The following is a 12,564-nucleotide window of genomic DNA, read 5'->3' on the forward strand; positions in this document are numbered from 1 at the left end:
GACCAAAGGCCACCGAGCGAGGCTCGTCGTTTATTTTTATTTCTCGTTTATCCAAATTACGCGCGAGGCCACGTTTTCACCCTGTGTGTCACGGGCTTCGAGACTGTGCATAAATTTAGCCTAATTACTTTGGTAAACGCGGCGGCTATATTTTGTATGTACGATACTCGAGATTTTCTTCAGTCACAAAAAAATCGTGTTTTCATTTTTTTTCATATAACTTCGAATTGCGAAAGCACACAATGAACGCTAATTTTGTCAGCAAAAAACGCCGTTCTTTTTCATTTTGTGTTTCGCGGTCGTAGATTTCGTTTCGATCGAATAAATTTCGTTCCTCCCGCGTGAACTTTCACTCCATTCGATTCACTTGTTTTCACGAAAATCATTTTTTGAAAGTCGAGCGAAAATTTCATCCCATTATCCTATGATGATGGCTTTATTTCCTGTTAAGTTATGCTCAAATTACCACGGAAATTGCATCCCATTATGCATATAGAATGTTAGGAATATCTGTAGGGTCGAGAACGAGGGAATTTAGCCTCGTTGCGGTTTCTTATCAAGTCGAGAAACTTAGTATCGAGCTCGACCTTTATTATAACTCTCAAGCAGGAGCAGCAGGAAGCTCTCGCTCGACTCCTTTACAAGATGCCGAGGTGCTCGTGTCTACTCAAGTGATGTGGCATCATCACTATTTTGGCGCGGAATATCGAGTTGTCGGAGCGTATAGCCATGAAGCATTTCCCTCTGTACATCAAAATACTTGGGCCAAAGTATGCTTCCGTCAGAAATTATACAGAAAATTTGCCAATCGCTGCATCACAACTCCATCGTGCTTAATACTTAATCAGTATTCGAAGCTTCCGCAGTTTATAAATTAATACGAAAAGCCCACGATGCTACGAAGCACGAGCAAATTCGATGCTCTTGCACGACCTTAATCATTCGATCAAAACTAGTGAGACCGTTTCCCCACCAAAATATACTGAATACAAAAAATTTCGTACTCACCGTTGAGCACGTGCACGGCTATAGTTGTTTTGGCCTTGTCCGGCACGACACAACTGTAATTCCCTGCGTGCCTGGGAATCGCCTTGTCAACGAAAAGAGTGCTGATTACAACGTTGACCTCTTTCTCGTTAACCATTTCTGTCGTTCTGTTTTCACTGGAAAATAAAGTAAAGACCGTTCGATAGAGTCATCCAAATGATTTTTATGCCTCATCGAATGATAAGAGAGATTTTTCTTTAAGGTTGTTCAACAACAAAACCCGATTTCTTACGGAAATTTTTTTAAAAATCTAGTTTTTATAAAATCCAACGAATCGATTAAAAACAAAAAGTAGTTTTACCCTATACTTTTGCAGATATTGCAATTAAAGTAAATTCGAGAACGGTTCTCACGATTTTCATTATTAACGATAATAATTTGAATGATTTTTCGACTATATTTCACAACGAATAATCTTCGTACAGGAAGGGGGCTGCACCCTATTTTTTATACGGCACTTAGCTATGGACGAACTACCTTAAGCGGAATTTCAGGGCTAAAAAATCCATAATCGTCGATCTTCGTTCCCTTTTTTTACCTTTGAATACCAATTTTTTCGCCGGTTTTGTTTAGGTTCGATTGACTTTGACAATGTTGGAGTGCGAGCTCGATAAATTTGAAGATCATCAGGATCGTTTATTAGAATCGTGGTAAAAAAAAGAGGAATGAAATATCGAGAGAAAATTGGGCCTGCTGGGAGTGAAAGGCTTTCGACCTCAACAATATAAGGTTACTCGCACGCGGAAATCTCTCGTCACGAGTTATATCACATCCGTTTATATCCCGGGACGAGGATAGAACAGAGAGCTCTCGTCCTTAATCCCCCATGGGCCAAATAGGAATGGGAAGTTACGGGGATATGTATATACAGGGCCGTATAAATTCGAGTGTGTCTCTGTGTATCTTTGTCACTTGGCCGAGCGAGTGTTCTGGCGATAGTCACGCTTCCGTTCGCGGGAATAATATGCTCAACTATAAATCTCGTAGTGTGCACATGACACGGAGAAATATTCTCTTGCGAATATTGTAATTTTGCCAATTCTCATTGTCCACCGCGAACGCGAGAGAAGCAAAAATTTGTTTAATTTCAATTACGAACGGGAGCGAGCTCACATTTGTTACGTCATTATTGCGAGTGGGAGGAGCGTCGATGGGGGGGATTTTTTTTATTTTGGGACAAGAAAAACCAAGAGTAATAACGTGCGATTAATTCGTCATAAAGTAACCTAAATTCCCTGGATGTTTCACGAGAGCTTCCACTAAAAACGTGAAACAAAGAAAAGTTTCTATTTACGTACACACCTGACGTCGTCGGTGAGAGTCTCGTCGCCCCTCATCCAGAGCACGGACTCGTTCAGTCCTTGCATAACGTCTCTCGCTTCGCATCGGAGTTTTAAAGTGCTGCCAGCTTTGAGGTGTCTTTCGCCGGAAACTGGGCGTCCGGAGTCATCGGTTATCGTCAGAATCGGGGCTGTGGATAGAGAATGAAATAATGCGGCATTTAGCAGAGCAGCATCGGTCGCAGGATCATTTAGGAGAGAAAACAGTTCTGGGGCGAGGGCGGAGAACCCGACGGCAATGTCGAGCGCCCAGGGCGTCGGTTTGCCTCCGAACGGTTGCCACTGTAACTCAGCTCGCGTACGAGGAATCCTAGCACGTTGCGCAGTCGCCCCTTTCACCGCGTCTACGTCCATTGGACTCTCGTAAACAACGGGAAAAAACGTATGAAAGTTCATGGACCAGGGGAGAGGAAAGATTTATCAGATGGATGCACATCGGCGTTTTAAAAATCTCATCTATATACCTACCAATCGTTTTTTCTTTTTATTTTTTGTCGCATGCATGTAGCATGACTGGTGGATGGCGAGAGAGCAGTCAAGTGTAATCGTCGCGAATTGGATCATACTTTTAATCTCGTACACATGGGATTTCATTGATCGATATGTATACGACAATCGAGATTTTCAACTCTCCTCTTATTGCCTCTGTCGCGTCCAATTTTTCCTCCTTCTCCTCGCTCTCCTGCTTGCTTCATTCGCGCTTTTTGTCTCGCTTTCCTCGAGAAGGGCTCGCCCCTTTTCTCTTTCTCTTTCTCTTCTATTAATTGTAAACTTTACATCATTATTCAACTATTTGTTGCATTTGCTCTTGTTATTCTCATTTTGTTAGTTATTCATGAGGCATTCGGATGTCTGCTCTTTGCCTAAAAGTTTCTTTAAGGCATAAACTTAATAAAATATCAAATATCTCTCTCTTTAATCCTCTTCTAAAAAGTTGGTGAGTAACGCCCGAAGTTGGTCACCAACGGGGAGCATTGTTGTCGTTTTATTCGTGCTGTGATTGGTCGCTTTGAAATCTCGAATTTAAAGTCCTGCTCTTAGTTTGATAGTTTCAACTGTCAGATTGACAGTTCGTGTATGCGCAGTTGATTATATCAATCAACAGCGTTTAATTACATGGCCCACAGAGAAACAGCACATTCAAATAAAAAAGTATTCGTATTCGAGTGTAAAATAACATAACCCATGTTTTTCAGGCTCCAGTTTTTTTCAGCACGAAAATAGGAAATAATATTTACATTGAATTGAAATGCGAATTGCTTTTTATTTCGTACTTCGAATGGTAATAGATTTATCGTAGGATGATTATGAAAATATACGAATTTTCTCAAGGTCCGAAATTTCGTGTTAATTTTACAAATTTCAGTGACGAGGTCGACGGTTTGTGGTAGTCAAAATCCAGGTCGACTTAATAGTGATTTTTTATGCCCAGATCGACAACAACTACATGGCTTCTGTTGTCTAGGTTGACGACTTCATGTTTTTCGATGCCCAGGATGACGTTTCTACTTCCTGTCTACGTCGACGGCTCCAGATTCCACTATCTAGGTCGACGGCTCCATAGTTTTCAATGTCTAGGTATATTTTTCCTTGGTTTTCGATGTCTAGGTCAACGGCTCCATAGTTTTCGATGTCTAGGTATATTTCCCCAAGGTTTTTGATGTCTAGGTCGACGGTTCCATAGTTTTCGATGTCTAGGTATATTTCTCCAAGGTTTTTGATGTCTAGGTCGACGGCTCCATAGTTTTAAATGTCTAGGTATATTTTTCTTTGGTTTTCGATGTCTAGGTACATTTCTCCATAGTTTTTAACATCCAGGTCGACGACTCCATAGTTTTTTATGTCTAGGTATATTTTTACGTGGTTTACGACGTCTAGGTCAACGGCTCCATAGTTTTCGATGTCTAGGTATATTTCTCCAAGGTTTTTGAAGTCTAGGTCGATGGCTCCATAGTTTTCAATGTCTAGGTATATTTTTCTTTGGGTTTCGATGTCTAGGTACATTTCTCCATAGTTTTTAACATCCAGGTCGACGACTCCATAGTTTTTTATGTCTAGGTATATTTTTACGTGGTTTACGACGTCTAGGTCGACGGCTCCATAGTTTTCAATGTCTAGGTATATTTGTACGTGATTTACGACCTCTAGGTCGACGGCTCCATAGTTTTTAATGTCTGCGTATATTTCTCCATAGTTATCAATGCCTAGGTTTGATAGGTCTCGATATCTAGGTACATTTCTCCATAGTTCTCGATGTCTAGGTATATTTCTCCTTGGTTTTTTATGTCTAGGTATATTTTTTCATAGTTTCCGCTATCGAGGTTGACGGCTCCATAACTTTTGATGTCTAGGTATATTTCTCAACGGTTTTCGATGTCTAGGTCGACGGCTTCATAGTTTTCGATGTCCAGGTGTATTTCTCAATGTTATTTGATGCCTAGGTATATTCCTCCAAGGTTTTTGATGTCTAGGTCGACAACTCCATAGTTTCCGATATCTAGGTGTATTTCTCCATGGTTTCAGATGTCCAGGTATACTTCTCCACAGTTTTCGATGTTTAGGTATGTTTTCATACAGTTTTCACACAGTTTTCGATGCCTAGGTATATTTCTTCATGGTTTTCGATGTCTAGGTCGACGGCGGCCAAGTTTTTGATATCTAGGTCGACGGCTCCATGGTTTTCGAGGTCTAGGAGGTCGACGGTTCCATAGATTTCGATGTCTAGGCCGACGGCTTCATAGTTTTTGATGTCTAGATATATTTCTTCATAGTTTTTGCTATCGAGGTCGACGGCGGCAAAGTTTTTGATGTCTAGGTCGACGGCTCCATGGTTTTCGAAGTGTAGGTCGACGGCTCCATAGCTTTTAATGTCTAGGTATATTTCCCCATAGTTTTCGCTATCTAGATTGATGGCTCCACAGTTTTCGATGTCCAGGTATAATTTTCCATAGTTTTCGATGTCTAGGCCGACGGCTTCATAGTTTTTGATGTCTAGATATATTTCTTCATAGTTTTTGCTATCGAGGTCGACGGCGGCAAAGTTTTTGATGTCTAGGTCGACGGCTCCATGGTTTTCGAGGTCTAGGTCGACGGCTCCATAGTTTTTGATGTCTAGATCGACGGCTCCATAGTTTTTGATGTCTAGGTATATTTCCCCATAGTTTTCGCTATCTAGGTTAACGGCTCCATAACTTTCGATGTCTAGGTATATTTCTCTACAGTTTCCGATGTCTAGGTGGACAGCTTCATAGTTTTCGATGCCTAGGTATATTTTTTCATATCTTTTGCTATCTAGGTTAAGGGCTCCGTAGGTTTCGATGTCGAGGTATATTTGTTTATAGTTTCTGCTATCCAGGACGACGGTTTCATAGTTTTCGATGACCAGGTATATTTCCCCATAGTTTTCGTTATCCAGGTCGACGGCTGCAAAGTTTTTGATGTCTAGGTCGATGGCTCCATGGTTTTCTTGGTATAGGTCGACGGCTTGATAGTTCTCGATGTCTAGATACATTTCTCTACAGTTCTGGACGTCTAGGTCGACAGCTTGATAGTTCTCAATGTCTAGGTATATTTCTTCATGGTTTTCGACGTCTAGGTCGACGGCTCCATAGTTTTTGATGTCTAGGTATATTTCTGTACGGTTTTCGATCTCTAGGCCGACAACTCCATTGTACGAATATTTTTCTATGGTTTTCGATGTCCAGGTATATTTCTTCATTGTTTTCGCTATCTAGGTTGACGGCTCCAGAGCTTTTGATGTCCAGATAAACTCTACGGTTTTCAATGTCTAGGTCGGCAGCCCCATAGTTTTTTATGTCCAGGTATATTTCTGTACGGTTTTCGATGTCTAGATCGACGGCCCCATATTTGTCGATTTACAGACATTAGGGTGTGTCAATAAAAAAATTGTTTTTTGTCTTCAAAGAACATCCTTCAATTGTTCCAGTGTCATAAAATATGATGCCTGTCCAAATTTCAGCCCTTTAAAATATTTTTTAGAGGTCGCTCATCCCGATTCTCTCTGTTTCCCATGTAAATAACCCGGGGAGCACATCGCTGGCGACTTTGGAATTTTGTAACCTGCAGACTGGTCCATGTCTGATCATTCCCAAAACAGGTTTTTGTAGGAAATCGAACGCTCTATAAAAAAGATCTCTTATCATTTGGTAATAAATATTCTCTTTCAACAGTTATTCACTGTCAAAGTTGAACCGATAGTAGATTTTTAACTTTTGCTACTTTTCCAGCCAAGCTGTTAGTTTCATCAGAATACATTGCAAGAACTTTTTTAAGAATCACGTCATTCTCATCGAAATTATCTCAAAAAAAATTCAGATTGTCAGAAATTAATAATTTTCTGCTTTCCGAACTCATTGTTTGAAGGCGAATGGCGTTTATTATTTGGAAATACTTTGTAATGTTTACTATGGATGGAGATTCTAAAAGACGTTAGAATTTTTTTAATTCTCTGTCAAATAATTTTTTTATTATTAAAAAAATCGCCTGGAGCTACACCGTAAATGTAGGTCCTATGTTATCGGCGGAACGGAAAGACTTATTGCTTACTTCACTCCACTTCACTTTACGCGTTCGCTTCGGTTGACTTTGCTTTGTTCTGATTTATTAGAAAAAAGTTTAAGGAAGGATTTAAGTGAGTTTGTATCTAAAGATTCGCTGACATTTTTCAAAACTTTCATGTACCCCACGACTTCCTGGGAGTCGATATTTCACTGTGGTCTAACCACAAAGATATAAAGAGAATGTGGAATTTTTTTACAAATCTGAGGGTGGTGAACGGTGTTGCAGAGTGTAGTATTGCGTCAATAGAACGATATAATCATTGTTTAATGAATCATGAGGAACAATTGCAGCATTTTATGAAGGTTGTTCAAGAACACCGCCAACGTTTCCCAGATTGTTAAAAAAAAATCTGAAATGAACATTCTTTTTTTCATATGGGCGTTTGTTATGTTTATTCATTTCTATATGTACGCTTGCAGATTTTCAATAATGCATGCTGTCAAGATGACCCCACTCAATGAAAAAAGTCATTCCCCTCCAAACAATGAATTCGGAATACAGTAAATTATTAATTTATGACAATCTGAATTTTTTTATGAGATAATTTTTGTAAGAATGACGTGATCTTCAAAAAAGTTCCTATAACGTATCGTGATAAATCTAACAGTTTCGCTGAAAAAGTGGCAAGAGACCTTTTTTATAGAGCACTCGATTTTCTACAAAAACCTGTTGTGGGAATTATCTTACATTGACCGGTCCACGAGTTCCACTTCTAAAAAGTTGGTGAGTAACGTCCGAAGTTGGTCACCAACGAGGGGCATTGTTGTCACTTTATTCGTACTGTGATTGGTCGCTGGGGCTTTCAAATTCGGAGTCTTGCTGTCAGTTTCATGTTTACTATCAATTTGGCAGTGGTGTATACGCGAGTGGTTATAAGCTTTCCTTGGGCGCAGCAGCGCTAATAAACCCCTATACGCGCGCTTAAGCGCGCGCTAATATACCCTAGTTATTTAAATTTGTGTATCGTTAGCGGTGTGTATTATTCCCGATTATTATTTCATTATTTCATGATTTAGTATAATTTACCCCTATTTTGTATTTCGATAGTTAGCCAAGAGTTTGTATGATTTTTTATGGTACACTGTTAAAAAAAAATTCTTTTTCCAAGTAATTCAAATTATTTGAGGGAAATTCATTGGCTACTAAAATATTTTCATTTGGGTTGGATAAAAAAATATTTTACGTCCAATAAATCATTTTTTTGGCAGTTATTGATTAGTCGTTATAATAAAGGTTCTTGAAACTAAATACCGTTATTTAAATTAAATACAGAATTGCTGCCAATAGCAAATAATATATTTTCGTGGTAAATAAATAATATTTTTGGTGGCAATATTTTATTTTGATGACATACATGGAAATTACTCATGAGAAATATGCAATATTTTCCATTGGAAACACGCAACGTACTTGAAACAAGTAATTGACTTTTATTCCAGCAATCACATTACTCTTCGGTATAAAAATAAAAAACTTTAATCGAAAAAATTTGTATTCCAGGAAGAAGAAAGAAATTACTTTCTAAATTAAGATTGTACATTTTTTTCATTTCGAACAAAACATACTTTGGCTGCAAAAATTCGAAAGCTCTGTCGAAATTTTTATTTAGTCAGCCGAATTAAATTGACGCATTGTTTGTAGTGAACGTGCAATCTCGTCTATTAACGGTCCATTATTTTTAAGAAATTTATATTTGTTTTCATAAAAATATTAAATTTATGTCAAAAACATATTTACATGGAAACAATAATGAATTACTAGATAATATACAAGTAATTCATTTATTTGCATTAAAAAAAAGTTACTTGTTTGAAAAAAATTTTTTTAACAGTGTATGATTTTATGAATTCCATATGATTATGTACGATTTTCGAGATTTTGTATTATTTCGTACGACTCATCACCTGCTTCTGTTTCTTTTAGTGTATTTTTACTTATGTCTGGCTTATTTTCATTCTATTTTACTTTATTTTGTCTAAAATTGTCTAAAAGTTGATACCGAGGCAAATAAATTTTATGAAATCAAACCAAATCTCTCTCTCTCTCTCTTGTTCTCTCTTTAACTCTGTCGCTACATCGACTTTTGCCTCTTTCGACGATCGAGGCGACGGGAATCTCTCTCCTTCCAAAGAGATTTACTGTTCATACGAACGGACCGTACACATTCTCTATTGCAACCACGTTTGGTCCCTTCCCGCCACATCTTCCTCCGCATCGGCATCCCTCTCGTTGTGCGTACTTCGACCACCGCCCTATCGTACCGTCCCTGCAGGCTCTGCACCGCATCGACCATTCATAAAAGCGTCGATCGTTGAATTTTTGAGTTACACGAAAAGCGAGTTATCGGAGAGAAAAAACAACGATTCTGGGCTCGAATATGGGGCGTGGGCGGGGCAGGAATTGATCGCGGGATTTCCAACGGTTGCACAGACAGCGCTTCTTCAGGAACTCGGTGAGTTAGCTCAGGAATGGAGAAAATCATGTTGAGCGAAGGTAACATATATTTTTTTTTGAATTTTCAGTTCACGCGAGTAATTTGTTATGTGTACCGAGAGAAAATCACCAAGATTTAATTTCTCTGACATGCTCCCCCATTTTCTCTCCCTTTTCTCCAATTCTTTAGTGTGCATAAAATCGCAACTTGAACTTCGGGATAAAATTTGGTACACTGTTCGTACACGCGGTACGAGTTTCGGTCGCCTCGGTTGTTCTCTATCTACGAATTCGCCATGCAGATCGCATAGCACGAGCGTTCTAGCTTGTACGAATGATTCTTTTCATCGAGAAAACCGCTATTAGGATTCAGAGCAACTTCCTGACTGCAATTCTCGAGGGGACCAACCGGGCTATGCAAATTCGATGGAAACAGCGCTGCTCCTATCCCTGAAACGTAACAGCGTGTTTCCCGTGGCTTTCCACAGCGATCTAGACATGACTCGAGTTTTCGGCATTTATATAATGTCTACGTATATATGTGCAGCATACACGTTTATATGCTGACGGCAAAGTACGCTGGCAAAATGTTTTAGCTGCGGTGAGGAACACTCGACCGGATCATCTCCGGAATGATGGACTTCCAGAATACAAAACAAAATTGTTCTTAGTCATCGTTCAACTTTCGAATCAATTAAATTGAAGCTACCCAACATTTTTCTACTCGATCACTCGTCAATTTTTTAAATTATCACCAAATCAAATTTTAAGTTTTATCAAGTAGCAAAAAAATACAATTTTTGTTCAAGCAATTATAAATGTTTCATGTATTTTATATAGTTATAACTAGTCAAGTTTGCAACTAATTTATGTTGATTAAATTCAAGTTTGAATTATTAATAAAATTAATAAATATATTGAGAATATTCTTATCACGAGAATGTAATAAAATGCTTTGAAAATATGATAAAATATCAAATTTATACTTCGACTTGATTAGTTAATGATTGAGGTCGACGCTTTAAATGCACATAAGCTAGGGAACATTTTTATTGTACGAAAGAAAGCTACTAGACGAATGAAAGCACGTGAGTCAGTCTAAAAAATAAATTTGATGCAATTCCGGCGATTCCCGAATTCGCCCGAATTTCAATCGGCTGTTACCTGCAGTCCAACGTAACGACTGAGAACCCTCTTTCGATGCGTCAAAAACTAGAGTTTTTTCATCTTTTCTTTCTTAAAAGCTCCGTAAGGTGATGATTTTTTTTTTTTTTTTTTATAAACGGAATCTGTGATAAATTTTTTTCGCACGATATAAACTTTTCCGAAGCTCGAACACCGTACAATTGTTTCACAATTAATATTGCGAGTTCTTCCATGAGATACCGTGTTAAAAATAACTCAAAATTAACCGCAAAAAAATGTTTACTGTTTTTAAATACTTTAATATACTGAAAGTTGTTATTCGTACGATCGTTTGTATTTTTTATCCTAACCAAAGGAGTTATGATGAGTTTTGAAACTATTTTTCCATCGAGTAACACGTGCAAGTCCGTCGATTGTTTCGAAGGCAATAAATCAAGCCATCATATTTGTTGGATGAGTAATGCATCGTGTACATTAATGATAAGTAACTTTGTGCAATAAATTGGCCGGTTTTATATGTTAATCTACAGAGCATGAGGGATTAGCTGGAGATGAATACCGATCGTTACGATAGATCGGTTTATCAAAACACGTCGGGAATTGGATTGATCATCCCAGTGGGACGCTCTGAAAGGGCATTATATCGAATACTGGTAACATTCGCCGAGTTTGAGTTAACAATCGCCGAAGCATATTCTGTGTGGATTTGAGGCGCAGGGTATAGCTTCGTAATCGATCGACAATTTCGTCGACCCTAATCGGGACTCGAAGATTATCAGATTGGTATATATGGCAATACGTCGTACGTAATTATACGACGTTGTGGCTTCATGCACACTATTAATATTAATGAGATTGTGTTCCACTGCTTTACATATCCGCGCGCACCCGTACAAATTCAATTATTTGTTATTTAATAGTTAACGTGAAACAACGAGTTCGAGAGTGTGCTATTATTATCGAAACGGATAATTACATTGATTACATTTCTATGATTGCAGCATCATATTGCGACGTTGCTTCATTTCATATGTAATTTTGCGTTGATTTATTTGTGGAAATTTTAACGCGATTCTCACTCTAAATTGATCCTCGCTCGCGAATAACCGTTAAATGTCGATCATTTTTTCACTATGTTTTTTTCTATTTAAGGGGGAACATCAGCTCCACGTAAAGTGAGATTATGTAAATACGAATTTATCTGTCATCTTGGTTGTGTAAATCCTGTTTGCTTCCTTTATACGGGATCAGCCCCCAAAAATACGTCATTGTTGGGTGGAATTTATGTGAAATATAAAAAATGGCAGAACGAAACGACCTCGAATATTCTGCACTCATGTTCTTTGGACTTCAAACTGCCTACGTTTTTTTCAAACCTGTCAGCATTTTTTGTTTGTTTTTGATTATAAAAAGACGGGGCCTGTGGAGTTGTATAATACGCGTAAGTAATATTGGAAGTTTGGAAATTATTTGTTAAAAAATGGCTGAACGAAATAGATGAAAAATTGGAGAGGCTACAGAAAATATATCCAAAAATGTATTCTAAAAGTCTCATTAAACTATCACCATTTTTCTCAAGTTGATGTTCCTCCTTGAAAAAAAAAAAAAATAAGAACAAAACAAAATACCAGGCTACGCTCGATCGTTCGACGACGAGATTTGACAGTTCGAAATCCCTCTTTATCCGGATGACAGCAATTAATCAGTATCTTTGATGAGCGAGGCAAGTGTCCAGGCGAATCCAAGAATCGTTGACACCCTCCGGCAACAATGAATCAAGCTGAGCTTTGTCGTTAATTCACATTGAAACATTTGGACAGAACGGAGTAGTTCAGGTGAGTCTCCTCGTATTCTCCAACTCATAGAGCATGTGTACAGTTATACTCGGAATACATTATCATACAAGCCAATGTGGATAGAGGTTCAGTGGGATACGTGAGGACGAGGAGTGCAGGTCTTCCCGAATAGGTTCTGGCGAGTTAATGTTAATTGCTACGAGACGCAAGCTACGCCAGAG

General features: G+C 38.4%; 1 protein-coding gene across 1 annotated transcript in view; it reads right to left on the minus strand.

Moving 5' to 3' along the window:
- Window positions 1-12,564, minus strand: part of LOC122413607 (uncharacterized) — a 139,217-nt gene that overhangs the window by 20,758 nt on the left and 105,895 nt on the right. Inside the window, exons 6-7 of the mRNA XM_043424059.1 lie at window positions 2,350-2,518; window positions 1,009-1,163 (exon numbers count right to left, since the gene is read on the minus strand). Coding sequence (XP_043279994.1) covers window positions 1,009-1,163; window positions 2,350-2,518 — 324 coding nt within the window. The remainder of the gene's footprint in view (window positions 1-1,008; window positions 1,164-2,349; window positions 2,519-12,564) is intronic.

The sequence above is a fragment of the Venturia canescens genome, chromosome 7 (assembly GCF_019457755.1).
Source record: "Venturia canescens isolate UGA chromosome 7, ASM1945775v1, whole genome shotgun sequence".
Lineage (NCBI taxonomy): Eukaryota > Metazoa > Arthropoda > Insecta > Hymenoptera > Ichneumonidae > Venturia > Venturia canescens.